This window comes from Cryptotermes secundus, unplaced genomic scaffold, assembly GCF_002891405.2.
Source record: "Cryptotermes secundus unplaced genomic scaffold, Csec_1.0 scaffold753, whole genome shotgun sequence".
Taxonomy (NCBI): domain Eukaryota; kingdom Metazoa; phylum Arthropoda; class Insecta; order Blattodea; family Kalotermitidae; genus Cryptotermes; species Cryptotermes secundus.
In genome coordinates, this window is record NW_019734367.1 from 13,988 (window position 1) to 34,563 (window position 20,576).

At 37.5% G+C, this 20,576-nt stretch overlaps 1 protein-coding gene across 1 annotated transcript in view; it reads left to right on the forward strand.

Annotated features, from left to right (window-relative positions):
• Nucleotides 1-680: 680 nt before the first annotated feature.
• LOC111868921 (retinoid-inducible serine carboxypeptidase) overlaps nucleotides 681-20,576 on the forward strand; it is a 37,657-nt gene continuing 17,761 nt past the window's right edge. Inside the window, exons 1-5 of the mRNA XM_023860036.2 lie at nucleotides 681-1,220; nucleotides 5,263-5,480; nucleotides 12,210-12,440; nucleotides 15,181-15,291; nucleotides 18,975-19,185. Of these exons, the coding sequence (XP_023715804.1) occupies nucleotides 1,172-1,220; nucleotides 5,263-5,480; nucleotides 12,210-12,440; nucleotides 15,181-15,291; nucleotides 18,975-19,185 (820 nt within the window). The 5' untranslated portion in view covers nucleotides 681-1,171. The remainder of the gene's footprint in view (nucleotides 1,221-5,262; nucleotides 5,481-12,209; nucleotides 12,441-15,180; nucleotides 15,292-18,974; nucleotides 19,186-20,576) is intronic.

A 20,576-nucleotide genomic window follows, 5' to 3' on the forward strand; every position in this document is an offset into this window, starting at 1 on the left:
TTGGTAAATTATTCTGGGGTGTGGGGTGTTAGCTCCACACCAAATGCCCTCATCTGGAAGACCAAGGGCTACTCTTTTCCTGGCCCCTACCCTCCAGACCTGTCTGGCATGGATGGCCTTACCAGGAGCTTACTTTCTCACCAGCATATCTCTCCAGAACGCTGGGACATGTAAACCTTCTTTCCATGATGAAGCAGTAGTCCTTGAGAAGGGTTTTTATATCTACCAAGCTTAACGTTTCCAAGTTCCGTTTTCATCAGTGTGATTTATAATTATTAATTCACGGCTTCCTCGGAATGAATTATCCTGCATAAGGTACATCTGTTCTGTGAGAATCATGTCATGTTTCTTTAACTTTATTTCAGTTTATGTACCTGAACAATATGTTTACATGTACGTGAGATTTGAAGTTCTCACACTGGTGCAAGGATATTATCATCTGGAGTGTGACGCCGTGTAATCTGGTAAATGCTTACCAACGTTTCGGATGAACGTAGCTACGAAAGTCTCCAATTAATTTTCATATTGCATGAACATTTGTTCTTTGGTCCTAGACAGCCTGATTCTGGCCAGGGACTCAATTTAGAGGTTTCCTAATTTCTTATTAGGCCCAATGTGCAGAATAGATCACTGCAGGTCGCGGTGCAAGGGCAGAGGAGGCCTACCCCTCATACATTCACTCAATGTGTAACAATGCTTGGGCAGGGGATTACACTTTCAAAAGTCCATTACAATCTGAAGACAACACAGAGAAACACAGACCACGGCCACTTGTGTTTTACACCTAAAATACTGCATTATGCTCATCTAATATTATTTTCCCCTTAGACTGCTTGGCTATGGGATCGGCAGCTCTTATTCTTCCTTGTAAATATGATTTCTAGCATCTGTGCTCTTGTCACAGAAATCTGTCCTTTGATATTTTAGATGTATCTCCATTCTGAAGTGTTTGCATGGCCTGTGTTAGATTGCAGCCTGACAAGGACCTATATCTCAAATGAGATGTCATTCTACTTGTTATCTGAACTAAATATCACTTTTCAGAAGTGATTAAGGCAGGTGAATTGGTATAAATACAGTCCATTTTGTAGTCATCATATTCAGGCTTAATCAGTAAGTTTCAATGTATCACAGGTAAGTGTTGTGATACAAAATGAGGTTGTAAGTTAAAATGAAGATTTTGCTCCTAGCTGCAATATTTCTCATCAGCCTTAATTCAGGTATGCTATGTGCAAAGGACCAATTCATATAGCCAAGAAAGAGAACTTCACCTTTATACTTCCAAAAGACAAAAGAATTTAAGGGTGAATAAGTCTCATACTGCTGTCTTGCAATTGTAATGTGGTGTAATCCATAGCCTACTTCATATCACTGTCTCTGAAGGACAAACTTTAGGCATGTGCAAGTCTCAATCTTCCAAGACTAAATTGACAGAAAAAATTCTCTCCAAATGTCGATTTTTCAGTCTAATCTTTGATAATTTTCAGATACGTGCTTTTGCTTTGCACAGCAGCACAGAAAGTATCCGATCCATCAGAAGTTTGATGGCTGGCAACTTGGGCACCAACACATTCGTCAACGAAATTAGTCTCTCTCTCTCCGCACGGTGAAAGAGGACATGTGACTAAAGTTGGTTCAAAATGATTTATGAAATACTTCATTTATATCAAAAGGGAGAAGTAGGCAGGCTTTAGTACATGGGTTCAAAATCTTTTTTGAATCATGGACCACTTAAATGATTTTCTGCGGTGGACTACGAGAATACCAAACAAAATATTTTAAGAATTTTAAATGGAATGTATGTGAAATTTATTCAATAGTTACACCGTACAAATTTTGAAATTAAAAACTATAAATATGTTGTCATGCATACCATATGCTTATTTGTGCATTAACAAAAGCTTTGACCTAGATGGAGGGGACCACTTGAAATGTTTTCGCAGGCCACTAGTGGCCTGTGGAGCAAGAGTTCTTGAAACTCTGGTTTGGAACATTGTCACACAGTATCTGGTCACATAATTTATTATTAGAGTGAAAAAATGGATCTATTAGACATCAAATTCATTCTGGTCTCATAATTGAAAGTCATCCTTGGAAGTTTCTAAAATTTGCGTGCCCACATTTGGTTTTAAATAATATTTTTGTTAGTGTGGATACTATAGTAGAGCTAATAGATATAGTCATAATTAAGGATGGATACACAGGCACACAAACACATACACACATAGACAGCAAGGTGATCTCATAAGCCTCCGTTTATTAATTCTAAAGGGTTCTGGTGATGGTGGATGACACAGAATTACTGGGTAAATTTAAATTTCAACCATCTCAGCAAGGTTTCTGCTTTTTGCCAATAATTTGAAAATATTTCCTCATAAAATCTGCTGATGGTTGTAAGTTACTAAAATCCGATATAGCCTCGGTACAAAAGTTGTGCATTGAAAATTATACGAAATTGGAGATATTGAAAACAAATATGATTTCTTGTAAAACTATCAGTGTTCATTTTAATTACCTTTTGGGTGATCTATTAATAGGACAAAATGATTGTTTACAAGATATTTTGGTTTATATTTTATATAAAACTGCATTTTTTATCATCATTTTTACTACAGGCACTAAAGCTGTTAGGATTAATTCATTTCGTCACATAAAATCTGTCTTCTCTGGATAGTCTAGACGTTTTATAGTATAATACTTCAATTCGTTTTAAACTTCTGAGTACGTGTCCTCGGGAATAATCTTACCTTAATAAGCTGGAAAGCATACAAAGAAAGTTTGAAAATGTATACAGCAATCGATTCATTCAGCCTGACTCCTCTTGTAATTATAATCAATGCTGAATTAAGTAGTTACTATAGGATTCTGATGATGGTGTATAACACACTGATATATTGGGTTTCTGGACTTTATCCATCGTCCTGGTTTTTAAGATAACAAATAAAAACACGACGTTTCGGAAACTGGATCTGTTTCCGTCCTCAGGTGAAGGAAAAAGGAAACACCTATTCTGTTGGGTCCGTTAGAAAGAGCTAGCCTCAATCACTGGATTGAGTGATCAACTGGATCACAGTGATTGAGTGATTTCTAACGGACCCAACAGAATAGGTGTTTCCCTTTTCCTTCACCTGAGGACGGAAACAGATCCAGTTTCCGAAACGTCGTGTTTTTATTTGTTATCTTAAAAACCAGGACGATGGATAAAGTCCAGAAACCCAGTATATCAATGCTGAATTGTTTACAATTTGTGACGCTTTATTTCTTATTAGCGTTAGTCTCTGCGTATCCACTAAGCAAATTAGAGATTTTTCCACCTTTAACGTCACTAATGTATTGAGACTTAGCCCTTCAATAGGTGCATCATGGCTGCAAACATCAGCAGCAAATCTCTGGATATTTTCAATAAATAAAAATGTCACTTGGCAAAACATATTCCTTTCTTAATCCAACTGAGTCACATCATTATCATGTTACCTATTTTACTTTATTGCCTAGTATTAAATTTTAGCCTAGTTCTAGTTGTAGTCTTGTATGAATGTATAAGTGGTGGACCATCTCGGCTCTTGCACCGGGGCCTACAGTGGTCTATTGTGCTTAGTCTAGCTTTTTACAGGGTATACACAAAAGTATGCTGCGATTTCAAAAGTAAATAAAAAATTTATTGCTCACCTTACACGGGCATAACAAATCTCCAGCAACAGCATGACAGCAATCACGTCAACTGCCCAGGTCGTCCAAGATGTCAGAGTTTCTCGTGCGCTACCAGCAGTTCACTGCTTACGCTGCTTACTGCACGGCCGCGGGGGCCCCGGGCGCCGCGGCGCCAGTTTCAAAGATGGCGCTGTGGAGATAGAAAGCTTTCTGTGTCCTCTGTTTTGAGGTGTTCTGCTGCTCCAGATCAGTGATTACAGTGTAGCGTGTATTTCATGCACGGTTTCAAAAAGACGCACCAGAGCCCCGATGTGACTCTCCAAAAGTCAACGTTTTCTGTGCGGTGTCCCGCGAAAACGTGCACGGCCCATTTTTATTCACTGAAGCAAGTGTGACCGGCGACCCATTTTCGGACATGTTGGAAAGCTGGTTGTTACCCAAACTGGATGCCAATCATGACGATTACATTCTACAACTGGACTAAGTATGTATTTTCAGTGTTCGCCTGTTACAGACCACACACTGCTGGCAAGCAGTTAAATGAATTAATTTTTATTATTATTATCTACATCACTGTGCAGGCAATGAAGCATGTGCTGATTTCACATGCTCATTCCATCTATTCCATGTCTTCCTCGGTCTTAGTGTCCTTTTTTTATATTGTAGAACCTCTTTCATTGCGTTTTCATTTGTTATTATATCAAATCAGTTTATGAAGTTTTAATGGTGTTTATTCAGTTTATTCTGTACTGGTTGTATTTTAATTTATTTCCTAATATTGGTCTGGTGTAGTGCAGCCTTCAACTGATCTTTAGTATGGGTATTTCATCTCTACTAGTTGTATTCCATTATGTCTCTTGATGTAGTTGTCCAACATTCAGTTACATAGAACAGAAATTTCAAACCATGTTTGTTTCCTTCCTTTAGTCTATAGGATTCTCCTCATGGAATGAGATATCAGCACAAAGGTGTTATTATCAGTAATTATTTTAGTTCTAACTGGAAACCTTTTTTTCAGTGCCATAACCTTGAATGTTGTGGCAGCAGTAGTATTGTTACTTGCAGGTTTCTCCATATCAGGCAAGTAGAGGTGTAGGTGTTAGATCCTCCAGGCTGCTGAAAGTAGGCTTATAACCTCCCCCACTGGTAATGTCATGTACTTCACAGAAATGAAGTTAGCTACTTACTATATGTAATAGGTGTATTTACATAAAACAAATCATTGTCTGTATATTTAAAACCTATTCTCTCCCACAAAAAGAAAGCCTTCCTGCATTCCCTGGATTACAGAGAAGTTTTACAGCTAATAGAATTTAGGAGACTGTGTAGTGTAGTATGTGTGTTGCCTATTACCTCTGTCAACAGTAGGCTGCAGTGAATTAACATAATGAGTAAATGGGGTAGGGACTTGTTTCCTCGCCCCTTTCATCTATAGACCAGCTGTGTAGCCCACCGAGACTCATGTTTGGTAGGTTTCAGGAGCTCTTTTCTCCAGGAATAAAGCAGGTAGAAGATTGAATGTTACCACCCGTGCTGATGTTAAGAATACCTAGTGTATGTTGTCATGGCCCAGGGGTAACATTACACCTTTACGTTATTGCTTTGTTTCAGGCTGGTCTGGAGTCGGTCCTGGGGAACAGGACTGGGGGTACGTGACGGTACGTCCTGATGCTCACATGTTCTACTGGCTGTATTACCATGAGCGGACCACTGAGGAGCCTCTTGTGATTTGGCTGCAGGGCGGTCCTGGTGCATCCTCTACTGGCTATGGAAACTTTGAAGAAATTGGCATTGTGGACATGAACCTCAATGTTCGCATCCACTCTTGGGTAGGCAAGCTGCACTTTACCACATAACCTCACTTAAAAGAACTTGAGAAAATAGCAGAAACTAATGTAACCAGTCATCCCTCAAGTTATAAAACTAATTATCTGTAGCATTTCCCAACAATAAAAATTATATATTCCCATGTAAATGTGCCATTAGATTTTAGTCTACATTATATCATGCTGACAGGAGGGGGGGAGTGACACAGCTGTTCAACTTTTGCAAAATTTGTTATGGTCATTATGCCTTTAGAATACAGCCCAGCATTGAAGACATGGTAGAAGGGGCTAGTTATTAACTGCCCTCAACCAGTCTCATGGCAGTACAGCAATCATTATTATTGGTGTTTCACTGTCAGACATTCTTACACCAGATTATAAAGGGTTCTGACAATGGGTGTAGCACTCAGAATTACTGGGTATTCTAAAAACTAGAGAGCTTAATGTTTCAGAAACTGGATCTGTTTCAGTCCCCTGGTGAGGGAGGAGACACCTATCTTGTTGGGCCTCTTTGATAGAGCTAACTTCAATCACTGCCCAAACCATGTCAGCCAGATATCACTTCTGTGGAATGTAGAAACCAACATAACTCAAGCAGACATTACTTTAATTCATTTTTCAATCAGAGATGTCTCCATTTTAGTTATTAGGACTGAAATAAGTCTTATTTCCAATCAAAAACACTGAAATATACAACTGTTAGGAACTGTGTGGTATAGAAAAGCAGATTAGAATTAAATTGTCTTAGATGAAATAGCAATAATGATGCTTCCTAGGGCTGCTAGGAATAAACCCCCAATTTAATTACAAAGATCAAAGAATGTGTATCTGGTGTCCAAAACCTTAGAATTATTGGGTTTTTGGACTTTGTCCATTGCCCATATTCTGAAAAACTAGAGAACACAACATTTTGGAGACGTGATCTGTTTCCATCATCAGGTGAGGGGGGGGGGAGTTACCTACTCTATTGGGTTCCCTAAAAATATCTAATCTTAATCACTGGACAACTCATGTCTGAGTCTGACTCTTATGTTATGATTGATGATCACTTGGCCAGTCTGTCTTGGAATAAAGCACCCATCTTGGGCTTACGACCAGATTTTTATTACTGTCAGACAGTTTCAGGTTTGTTGATGTGGGGTGCTCTCAATGGGTGTGTAGCTGGGAAGCAGTTGTGGAGAGGCAACAAGGGGTGATCTTCCAATTTGGCTGTTGGGCGTGGGACTAACACTCCTCACTCTAAGAAACAAGCTCCTTATGAAAGATCATAAGAAGCCTTCAGCCTGGGCGAACTTCTTGGATAAACGACCTAAGCGAAAGAAAATGGATATGAGATTTGATACTTGGAAAGTTAGGAGTATGTATAGGACAGGTTTGCTCAGGGCAGTGGGGGAAAAAATCTCAAAATATAAGTTAGATTTAGTGGGAGTACAGGAGGTCAGTTGGGGTGGAGGTGGCAATGAATCAGCAGGCGAATATACATTTTTCTATGGAAAGGGGACTGAAAATCATGAATTAGGTAGAGGCTCTTTTGTACATAAGAGAATCATATCAGCAGTTAAGAGGGTAGAGTTCATTAGTGATAGGATGTCATACATAATTCAGGGAGATCGAAAAGTCACACACATCAAACTAAAAGTTGTTATAAATCGTATTGCATTTAATATAATTATCTCTCCTACTGCTAGATGGTACTGTAGGAGTACTAACAACGAGTAGAAATGCCATGTCATGTATTGATCATATGACGTCTATAGTATAGCTTTGTTTATTGCGTGACAAACATGTTGTTTTCCCAAGAACAACAAGTTTTCATTGTGGAACCATGGAATTGAAGAGTTTTATTGGGTTTTCTTCACTGACAAAGCATGGTTTCACTTTAGTGGCTGCATGAACAGTAAGAACAATAGGATTTTGCCATCTGAAAATCCACATGTGTTACATGAAAAGCCCTTGCACCATCATAAAATTGGAGTGTGGTATGCTATATCATGTCGAATAGTGGGCCCAATTTTCTTTGAAACAACAGTGAACAGTCCAGTGTACCAAGACATCATTACACAGTTTATTGCGCTTCTTGAAGTTGATGAACGTGAGTGTTAGTTGCAGCAAGACAGTGCCACATGTCACATATCTAATGAAACCATGCAGTTCCTGCGTGAGTTTTTCGGTGACCATCTCATTTCAAAAGGATTGTGGCCCCCGCATTTTCCCGATTTGTCACCCGCAGATTTTTTTTCTTTCGGGGTACCCCAAAGGAATTGTCTATAAAAACATACACTGGATGACCTCCAGAGAAACATTACAATGTCGATTGACATCATCAGTTTACAGGTGCTCCACAAAGTGGCCTCAAACATGGTAAAAAGAGCTCATGCATGCATTGCTGAACAGGGAAACCATTTCGAGCATACAAGTATGTTGCAAAGACATGATTTGATTTTGCATTTCTAAGATGTAAGGTTATAAACATTAATAGTAAGTGCTGTATGTCTTGTAGTTTGTGCATTAAACCAGCAAAATATAATTGCTTAGTGTGATGCGTGCGACTTCTCAATCTCCCTGTACTAGGAGGTCGGTGTGATATCATCATTCTGAATGTTCATGCCGCAGTAGAATATAAAACTGATGATATAAAGGGCAGGTTCTAGAAAAAACTAGATCATGTGTTTGATAAATTCACAAAGTTACATATGAAAATTTTGTTAGGAGATTTCAATGCAAAAGTAGATAAGGAAGACACTTCCAAACCAATGATTGGGAATGAGAGTTTGCACGAAATTGGTAATGATAAGGAGTTACAGTAGTAAACTTTGACACATCAAAAAATCTTACGGTCAGAAGTATGATCTTCCCACATTGTAACATTCATAAATGTACTTATACATCTCCTGATGGGAAGACACACAAATTGACCATATTTTGATACAAGGGTCACTCCAAAAGTAATACACAACATTTATTTTAAAAAATCAATTTTTATTCCAGACCTTTACTACTTATATAGTATGTTGATACTTCCTTAAGAACAAAATATCACTTCTCCACATAATCTCCATCCCTTTCCACTGCCTTACGCTATGTTTGAACTAGGGCCTGAATGCCAGCATGGCAAAACTCTGGACCAGAGCATCTGAGCCACCATAATGAGGGCATCCTCATCTTCAAATCTTGTTCCGCGAAGGGATTCCTTCATTTTACCAAAGAGATGGTAATCAGAAGGTGCCACATCAGCACTATAAGGAAGGTGTGGCAATGTTGTCCATCCACGTTTTGTGATCTTATCCTTTGTTTTCTGACTGACGTGTGGTCGGGCGTTGTCGTGCAACAGCAAAACATCCTGTTTCTGCTGATATGGTCAAGCACAACTCAGTTGAGCTTGAAGTTTCTGTAGGGTTGCCACATATGCGTCAGAATTAATGGTGGTTCCTTGTGGCATGATGTCCACAAGCAAAAGCCCTTCTGAATCAAAAAAGACTGTAACCATAACTTTTCCTGCCGAAGGCGCAGATTTGAATTTCTTTTTCTTGGGCAAATTTGCATGGTACCATTCCATTGATTGCCGCTTTATTTCTGGTTCGTCACAAAGTAAATACTAGTCTAAGTTCCCAATCATTGGAACAGAGTCAAAATACCCGATAAGAACGATATATGATACAGTACACACATTATTAAAATTTCATTTAAATACAATAAGATAAAACCATAAATTAAAAGTACCAGTAACATATGTATTCAACAATGACTTTAACATGAAGTATAAAAAAAANATGAGGATGGAAGCAGATTGTAAGTCTTAATGCCCATATAATAAACCCCTTTTTGATAGCTGGATAACCTTGCTTGTGGCAACTTCAAATTGTTTTTACTTCTAATGTTTATACTATGTAGATCAGTGTTGGTTTTAAATAACTCAATGTTATCTATTACAAAAATTAATAACGAGAATATGAGTTGAGAATAAAACGGTAAAATGTTCAAATCCTTAAATAAATTTCTACAAGAGTCTCTTTTCTTAGAATTAGTAATAATTCTAATTACCCTTTTTTGAAGCCTAAATATATCACCACTATGAGAAGAGGTTCCCCAAAAGATTATTCCATAAGTCATAATGCTATGAAAATACGCGAAATAAATCCTCTTTCACCACTTTCACCAGATAATCTGTGTGCCCACCTAACTAGTTTCATGGGTACCCTAAACTCTATCAGAATATTGTACAATACTTCCCCTTGACTGAATCATAGGCTTTCTTGAAGTGTATGAATAGCTGATGTACTGTCTCGCTGTACTCCCATTTTTTCTCCAGTATCTGATAAATGCAAAAATCTAATCATTAGTTGATCTGTTACATCAAAATGCACACCGATGATCCATAATAATTTCATCTATGTATGGGCTTAACCTTCAGAGAAGAATATTGAATAAAATTTTATATGAAGTTGATAGCAGTGATGTCCCACAATAATTAGTACAGAAGCAGGTATTCACTGAACACAAAAATATTAACTCTCGTTGTCCACATCTGAGGCAAATTCTGGACTCATGGAAATAATAATGTAACATAGATGGACACAGCGTTGCTAGGTGACTGACCAGTAAACACATATCACAGCAACAAATGTGCAACAGTAGGGCATCCATTGCTGGGCAATGCATGGGTGGACACATGGGAGCAGCGAACAATGAGAAGATTCATCAGGAAGACCTCACTCAAGTCAGTCCAGTAGTTGTTGTGTTAGTGTAATAACTAATTGTAGTTAAACATGAAAATTATCTAATAAATCAAGTTATCAGATCCGGAACTGATTATTTACTGTCGCGTTACCAAGATACACATGACAATATTTAAGTGTCTCACAATGACAAGGAAGCCAGTCAAGGCGCACACTGAAAATGAAATGAGATAAAAAAGACAATACAGTAAAATACGATAAAAATTAACAACATGAGAACAGTGTTCAGATGTATGAAAAAATACATAAAGAGTCTGCAGGAGAAAGAATTATTCCATAAGTAATGAGTCATTAAAAGAGTGATAAATACATTTAATGTAATACAAATTTTGTAGATGTCAGTGCTCCTGCAGATTACATGAGTACATGTCTGATGCAGTGACTTTGAGGAGATGGTGTACACAAACAGTAGAGCAGTTTATGATTAATTTAATAATGCAACACAAAAAAAAAACTTATGGTGTTATGAAATGACCCATTCACCTTTATTTGTTTTATACATATATATATACTATATATTGGTGTGTACTTAGAAGGGATAGGGACATGTAGTAGTAGGTATTAAGTGAATATTTCAAATTATTTGTTATACACATATTCGATCAAACACACTGTGTCTGCATACAACTAAGACCCACAGGATGTATGATGTGAGTCAGAGAGTGTCGGGAGCCAAGTCAGCAAGTCCAGGCCACGTTTATCTCCTGTACAGCAGGTTTAGTGACGCATGTAGCAGTGAGAGCAAAGTCCAACTCACTTGAAATTACAGAACAAAGATGGCCAGTTTTAAAGAGAGAAAACAAGACAGAGAATGATTATCCAATTGTAACTTCTGTTACAATGGGCCTTGGGGGAAACCGTTGTTATTTTTAGGGTTAGGAAGGAAGTGTGGGTCAGTTCTTTAGTAGACACAAGTGTTGTAAGATCAAAGCAAGACCCATCCTCTAGGGAGCCGACAACCCTAGGTGACATAGACGAGAGCTGGCTGACCACAGACCTCTACAATTGTCGAGTGGAGACATGGTGTCCATGTATTTTTCAGCATTTTGTAAGTGGAGATCTGTTTTGGTCACAGCCAGGCTTGATATCTTTTATAGACAGGAGAGGTAATTGCAATCCTACCAGATGGAGTGAGATCAGTTATGTCATTCTTTTGCTAATGTAAATAAATATTACTTTTTTTATTTGATTAGAAAAGAGAAAGGTCTTTCATTGATTTGGGAAGGGACTACTATAGGGATATATCCTCGAACAGGTACCCTATACCGCACACCTCCTGGCATCATAACAATGGTTTGTATGGTGATATAGATTCAGTTCATTCATTCATTCATTTATTTTTCGTTCCATGGATCCACAATACAAGTGAGATATAGGACATGTCCATACAGTGATTATTCTTAAAATTAATAGAGCAAGAACTAAGTACATAAATAAAAAAGTATAAAATACAAAAATTGAAACAAAACATGTAGAATCAAATAGATTCCAGTCATATAAGTTAATTTAATGAAACATTTAATGAAAATAGATTCAGTCTGTGGTCTTCTTGGTTATGACATGTTGACACCTAGTAGGTGAATACCAGCATCTTGCAGGAATATGCTACCCTGAAAATGAGGCTAATATGTTCTTCCAAAACACTGGTACCTCCAGAAGTCATAAGCCAGAAGAATACCAGAACCCAGCAGTGTTTTCATACATAGCATATTATGTTGAAATTTGTGTTTAAATTCAGAAGGTTAATGCTTTCTTTTGGCCACACTCATAAAAGGTTGCTCATAATACATACCAGTCTGGTTACTTTTACCTAACTTTTAGCAGAAAAGGCAGGATCAACATTTCAGCCTTGGAGAAAGAATCAACATTTCTCATTAGATGCCAGCTGGGTGTACAAAGTAGTATTTCTTGACATGGTGGCAAAGAGAAAAATTGAAGTGCTCCTATCAGGACTTAAACCTGTCTAATCTATTTATTGCTCATTTTCTTCCTGCAGGTGAAACATGTGAATGTCCTGTTCATTGATAACCCTGTGGGGACAGGCTTCAGCTACGTGGATACCAACTCTGCACTCACTAAGACAAATGCAGAGATAGCAAAAGACCTTGTCACATTCACTGGAGTGTTCCTGCAGGCACATCCTGAGTTCAAAAGTGTTCCACTCTACATTTTCTCTGAGTCATATGGTGGAAAGATGGCTGCAGAATATGCCCTTGAACTGGACAAGGTCATTCTTCTGCATTACATTTGTGAAACATCTTGGCATTTTACCATGTGATGCTTACTCATTCAGAGCATAGGCTCAATATACTGAAAGTGCAACTTCAAAATTATGTAGGTTGTTAAAAGAATTCATTATTATACTTCTAGTATGTCATATCTAAAGAGGATGGCATGAAATATGCAGGTTCCTATTGATAGTAATTCATCAATTTTCAATGAATGTACTTACTTACTCACGGAGCTGAGCCCTTCTGGAGGAGCCACCAACTCTGCAGCTACTCAAGAAATTTCCAGCATTTTATTGAACCCAAAGGTTCATTACTGTGTTCACAAGAGCCCTCCACTGGTCCCTGTCCTGAGCCAGATCATTTCAATCCATTCCATCCCATCCTATCTCTCTAAAATCCATCTTAATATTGTCCACCCATCTACATCTTGGTCTTCCCAGTGGCCTCTTTCCTTCTGGCTTTCCCACCAATATCCTATATGCACTCCTCATCTCCCTTGTTCGTGCTACATTCCCTGCCCACCTCATCCTCCTTGAATTTTCAATGAAAGGATAAGATATTCCAAATATATTGATTTTGTCTGTTCCTGTTAACATAAATTTGACAATATGGCATATAAATGAAATGTGTTCAGAATCTTTATATGAATGTATGAGGGGTAGGCCTTCTTGGCCCTTGCACCGCAACCTACAGTCAAATCCCTATATACGTTTTCTCTTACTGTAATTATTAGTAACCTTATGTGAAATAACAACATTAAGAATTTAGTAATATAATTCAATAATCAGCCAATAAGAACAATTAAATATTGTTACATGTACACCCATTGGTAGGCAACGAGTGATAAACAAGTTACCGTGAAGACAAACTCGTGATAAACAGTCGGTTGCTAGGTTGCTCAACAACAGAGGAGGCTGTGGTTTCTGTGTTGTCCATTCCACACAGCAGTGGAAACAGTGGGGTTATGCAGCCTGTTGTCAGGCAACATCTCTGTAAACACGATATGCGCATGCAACAGTAGAGCAAGCTGGCGCAGGAGCGGTGATGTCACAGAGGAACAGTAAGTGGCCGTCATGTGACATGTGTTTCCTGTGTGTCTGTCAGCTTCCGTTTGTGCGATAATGTCAGCAACAGTAGGTAAGGGTCACGTGATATGTGTTTACAGTTCAATGTCGGTCCCTCAACTGTATAAATGAGCAGAGTCCCTAAGCTGGCAGTTATGAGATAAATAGTAGTGGTGGAAGCACGCGAGTGAGAAAATTGGAACTAGTAAGTGACAGAGTTCTAAGCTCTGAGTTCTCAGTAGGAGACAGCCACAGGAAGTTCGTATTTGAAGAAGAGTTAATTTGTGAATGGAAGACTTTATGTGTGCTATAGTGCAGTGGGATTGTGAGTGTGTAATTTAGTGAGACTGTTATAGTTACTGCATTTTAATTGTGGTACTGGAGAGAGGACCAGTGTGTGTATAAATCAGTGATAGCGCTGTATTTAAATGTAATTAGGAGAGAGTGCATAACCAAAGTGCTAATAAATCCAATCATTATGCATACCACCCCACATGTGACAATATTAATGTGAGGGTGTAATATGAACATAAAAATGATTATTATTAATGACTATAATACCAACAGCACAAACAAATAAAGGAATGTGTTAGGTTTTATAAGCATTAGAACATTTACAATTCTTAGTAAAATAGTATCAGGAAAATATCATGTAAATAACTGAATGGTTAGAGAACGGAGGAGGTACTAGCACCTTGGATGATATTAGGAAATACACGTCACAATAAGGCTTCCATTTTGAATGAATGGATAACAAATGGTCCACAAAGAAAGTGTTGTGGTATAAACTTCAACAAATGGGAAATATGAGGAGATCCAAAAGATGGACTAGGTGCTGGTAGCCTTACTCAATTTCCTAAAGAATAATAATAATTAACTGTTATTTAAATGAAATTTGCCCTGCCTGAATATACAAAGTTTGGAACAAACTATTAATCATAGCTCATTTTGTATACTATTGACATGCAAGTAAATTTGGTATTGACATCGAAAGTATTGTCACATGATAGAGACTACACAGGTTGTGGATTGGTAATTGGATTTATTAGATGCTGAATCATTTGCTTTACAAATAATTATGCAATTTACAAACATGCACTACCTTTTTGTAATCTCATATATCACTCTTTGTTGCTGGCCTGTTGTCACAGACATGTTCCTAGGCTTCTGGCTCTGATAATAAGGATTCTTCTGAAGGCTCACAAGCTCACTGTATATCACCTGGTTGTGGACTGATGGGAGAAAATTACCTCTAACAGTTCCTCAAATACTGGGTGCACAAGTGTCCCTCAGTGATTAGCGCTTAACAGCACCTGGCAATAAATGCCTCTTCAGTGCTTCACCACTTCCAAGATTCTGAATTTAGGCATCATGTCACAGTATTTATGAAAGTTCTCTTCCACTTGAAGAAAACTGGGATTTCATTTATATGCCAAGAGAAGTATATTAATGATTTAGACATGATAGTCAAAGTCACATCAAGTGTAAGTGATCAAATGAAATGACGATCTGAATATTTTCTTAGTTTAATCTTTTTATTAACCAACATTCATGGTTGTTTGAAGCACTAACAAATCAATAGTATGCAAGACTTTCTTTGTTACTAACAAGGAAAGTAAGATTTTTGTTACCAAATTCTGCAGTAAAACTCTAATAAAATATTCCATTTCAGGCAATCAGTCAAGGGAATATTGAAGTACCGCTGAAAGGAGTTGCTCTTGGAGATTCTTGGGTGTCTCCCATTGACTCTGTTCTCACATGGGCACCATTTCTCCTGCAATTGGTATGTGTGCAGACATTGAAATTTCAGTGTGTCACTCAATTTTGTTTAGAGGCTTAATTTGAATTGTCGTATAAGTTGTCTTCTCTTTGAACTAAATCACATTCTAGACTATGCATCTGTACAATCAGTTATTTTCATTCTTCAATTGGATTAAAAAAGAGACAAATATTTTGTCCCCCACTCCCTTTACAGACTATCATTTACATAGTAATATCACTAATTTCAGTCATGACAATTCTCATAGCAAATGTGTAAAAATAAAGCGTATAAAAACTGACTAATTACCTGGCTTCCTAGCTGACTGAATGACTTATCAAGTAACTGACACACTGAATTACTTGTAACTGAATCTGAAAGTTTATCACCAATAATACTAAGACCCATCATTCATGTAGTCCTAAGCTATTTCAGTTCAAGTTTTCTTCTCAAAATCCATTTGCATAATATCCACCCGAGTATTTTCTAGTCTTGTGCTTCCTAAGACACTTCCCTGTCAGAATGCTGCATATGCACTATTTCAGATTTCCCAGTCAATTCATCCTCGATTTGCCACCCCAGTAAAGTAGTGTTAAGTGATTTCCACACTGACATTCTTCAGTTGGCCCTTGGGTCCAAGTACTTTCTTGAACATTTTGAAATACCAGGAGCCCAAGTTTTAATTTTTCTCTCAAAGTAAGAGGCCATGTTTCATATGTATACAAAATATGTGCTATATTATTGTTTTTACAAATATTATTCTTTAATGTTTTGGCAATTAGAGAAGGGATTAATTATTTATGAACTAAATATAAATGCAGCAATTTCTGAACATATTCTTCAGTTAATTTCATAATAAGACTAAATTTTGTCTGTTATTGTTTTTCTTAGGCATTTAAATTTTGTTATATTTTTTAATGGTTTATTGCCTGTTATACCATGAATTTGTCATAAATTTTTTATATGTTCATATATGTAGTTTTAAGCATATTTACTTTACTTTATTTGTTCATTTTTAAGGAAAACCTTCAGTATTCCATATGTCAATTTTTAATGTTCACAAGAATAAAACTCTAGTTCAGAGGTTCCAAAACTTTTATATGTTCCGCCAAGATTAAAACAGTTTGTAAATTTCATGCCCCTCTTCCAAAACAAGTGCAAACAGATCTGATATAAAATTTAGCTATGAGTATATATTTTTTATAATTTACTGTGTTTTATTCAGTGCATTTAATTTAAAGGACTGAAATAAAATATACACTTCATGCCCAGATAAGTGAGCTGGATGTGGTTGACTTTTTTAATGTAACTTATCATACTGAGGTTGGAGTTTTGGATTGGCCGCTCTAAGGTCATTTTTCAGGTTCGTCATAGAATGATATTTTGTTTTGAGGGCCACCACAGCTGAAAAGGCAGTCTTGTAAAGATAGGATGTTGCAGAAAGCAGAAGGATGTTCTGAGTTTTCCTGCTGAGCTGAGGGAACTCCCCTCCAATGTTTATATATATATTTTTTATTGCCAGTTGTTTGGGACTAAGTCCCTTGTACTGCAGCCACTTCTGGCCTATTGTATCAGCCCCAGATGATAGGGGGGGGTGATTGTGGAGCAATTTGTGGAATGAAGATTGGCAGGGGAAACTGAAGTACTTGGAGAAAACCTGCCCCAGCGCCACTTTGTCCACCACAAATCCCACTTGACCAGACCCGGGATCGAACCTGGGCTGCTGCGGTGGGAAGCCAGCAACTAACCACTTGAGCTATGGCCTGGCCTCAATGTCTATGTATAACTTCCTAGGAAACTTGACTTTTAAAGAAGTATCAGATATAACATCAATACAGTGTTCTTCTTCTTCAAGGGAAAAGTAGCAATTTTGGGGTGAATCAGCATGGGCTGGATCTGTGATCCATTTGTATTTATTACTCACTACTTGAAAATGCTTAGAAAACCTGACCTACAGATTAACCAGCCAATCTTCGATAAATTCCAGTGTCACTTACTTCCACACTGTTTTCCTCCACAAAATTCTTAAAACGAGAAAACATGTTCAAATTTTTCCAATCTATTATTCTAACCCAGAAGCCCATCTTCTCAATAAATGTCTTCACTTTTTCAGTCACTACAATAATGTTAGTATAATTCTCTTGCATACTTGGTTTCAATGTACTGAACTTCTGAAATATATAATTTAAATAACTAACTTAGAAACTAAATGTTCATTGTGAAAATGTTCAGCATGTACTACATTTTATTCTCCTAAAAACAGTGCTACTCCTCGCAAGTTGTAAATATGCCACGACACTTCCACCTGACAGCCAGCAAGAATTACTTTAAAATGAGAGTGACTGATTCTGTGCCACCATTTCCTCGCATAATTCTGCAAAAAGTCTGCTTTTCAATGCATGAATCTTTATGTAGAGTACAGTTTTGATCACTGTATCCATCACTTCACTCAGTTTTGGGCATGATTCCTTCATAGGCAGTGATTCACAATGTATCACACAGTGTGGCCTTGTAGCTTCTGGGGCTGATCATTTAATTAAGGACTGCAGTCCCTCTTTATTTCTTGCCATTAGCCAAGCTGCATCCATGCATACTCCATGACATTTTGCCCATTTTATGCTTTTTTCTTTCATTAAATGATCAACAATTTGGAGAGTTCTTTTACTGTTGCTCTTCTTTTTATAGGTTTCCATAAAAGCACATCTTTACTATTTATTGTCATCATCAACATATCACATGTAAACTATCAAGTGACCAACACTGCTACAGTCGTCAATCTCTACTGAAAAAGATTGTTTCTAAACTTCTCAATCACCTGTTCTTCTGTCTTGTGATACATGAGCAATCTGTCAAGAGACCATAGTATCTGATAGTGATGTATTACAAAGCTACTGAGCATGTTTACTTATGTGATTTCAATTTTGATATTCACCTATGACAATTATTTGCTGTAGGTTTGTTGTCTGGTTTTCTTGTTGTACCCATTAAAAATGTATGCATTATTCCATGGTTCACGAAACGCCACTTAGAAGTGCTCGATACTAATTTAATGACTACACATAGCAAATATTATGGTATGTACATTCTATGTCTGTACATTATGGAACTAAGATGTTTATATGTTAACACATATTCTATCACTGAAGTATTTACACATCATGTCACTGAAGAATATCTACAGTGCAAGTGCATTTATTCACTAACTTACACTACACTAACAATGAATATGATGGTTTCGCAAGGTTTGTGACAACAGTTGTATTGTTCAGAACTCAGCTTTCTGGCCCTAGAGGGTGAAAATGATCAACTTGAGGCGTTGAACAGCTCTCAGGTACCCGTTAATATCAGTGCAGTGAGTTGGTTTAATGGCCAGTTTGCTAACATTCCTCACAGAGCTGCAAATCTGAGTCCCTAACAGCATGTAGGCTTATATTGGCATTTACTTCCTAAAATCGCCGATGCCCAGCAAGTTTGAAATCTGTACTATTGTATGGCAACTAAACTACCCCAACCAAATAAAGGATTTTAAAAACCTTTATCCATATTTCTTTTAAAATAGTTTTTACACAAACAATGTGCCCCCCCCCCACAGTAAACCACTTGTGCCCATCAAGGGGGCACACCCCACACTTTGGGAATATCTGCATTAGTTCCTTCACCAACCCATTAAAGATAAATTCACCTTCTCATATGTATCACTTTTTCAGGGATTTGTAGACACTGAAGGATACAGAACTATTGACACCTATGCTCAGCAAACTAAGGCTGCTCTTGATGCTGGAAATTATGAATTGGCAACTGACCTCTGGAGCACAACTGAAATGATCATCCTAAGTGTGACAAGTGGCATTGACTTCTACAATGTTCTGTTTCCTGTCCCTGGCAAATCGAGGTCTCAACCAATTACTTCACGGAAAGGTAAATATATGACTTACCTTCAGCCTGGTTTGAACTTTGATTCTTTCGGTAGTAGAGGTTTCCTTCATGTTAGTCAGAGAAGGAGGACTCCTTAGACAGGGTATCTATACCGTCACAAGATAATACAGAAAGAGTGGAGGCTCAAAATCAGCATTTAGGCAATCCATGACAGTATGTGGCTTAAATCATATGATTATTAGTATCTGAAAAATTAATGATGGGAACATGGCATCTGTTTTATTATTGCTGCTAATGATCCTTTGTTGAAATGCATTTATTTTTACATCTAAAAAGATGAGAGAAGTATTATTTCATGCAAGATACAACTTACATAATGTAACAGACAGAGGAGATTGAATTCAGGCAATGCTTGCCACCATTCAGTCTAGAACCTTTTTTCTTCTCGTCTGCTCTCTAAAAACATAAAAATTAGAATATACAAAAATATAATTTTGCTTCTGGTTCTGTATGGGTGTGGAAGTTGGTCCCTGACATTAAGGGAGGAACATAGACTGAGGGTGTTTGAGAACGGGTGATCAAGTCAAGAAGGATGAGATTGGTATGGCAAGTAGCATGAATGAGGAGAAGAGGAATGCATATAGGATATTGGTGGGAAAGCCAGAGGGAAAGAGACCACTAGGAAGACCAAGATGTATGTGGACAGACAATATTGAAATGGATCTTAGAGAGATAGGATGGGATGGTGTGGACTGGATTGATGTGGCTTAGGACAGGGACCATTGGAGGACCCTTGTGAACACAGTAATGAACCTTCAGGTTCCATACAATGCTGGGTATTTCTTGAGTAGCTGCATAATTGGCAGTTTCTCAAGAAGGGCTCAGCTCCATGAGTGACAGTAATTTACTGGTCATCTATACCAGATACATGTAAAAATTTGTTAATTGTTTGTTTATCCATTTAGAATTATTTAAATGTTTACCCTTCTGTCTTTTTGTCCTTGTTTTTGTTCATCATCTGCTCCTTTTCCTCTCAGCTACTGTCTTCATTCCAGTAGTGGGCATTGTATTGTATTGTATTGTATTTTCATCCGTTTTGCTACATAGTAACATTTGGACACGTCATTCAGTAATATAAGTTAACTCTTTGACTGGCGCGAAGGGTATTTAAATCCCACCCCTGTCCCTGGCAGGCCCTTTAAACCTTATGTCGCTAAAATGCATGTAGTTACTTTTTCCTAAACAACTTCAACAAAAATTGGTTTTTAAAGATGAAATTTTCAGGAACTAATTAAAATACAATATTTTATGCAATAAATGCCTTTCCATACCTCTTTATTAGTTTTTCTTCGTGTGATAAACATTGAAACATGAAAGTTTGCAGAGAGCCACACCACAGCCTGCACACATGATACTTGTTTCTTTTCTAATCT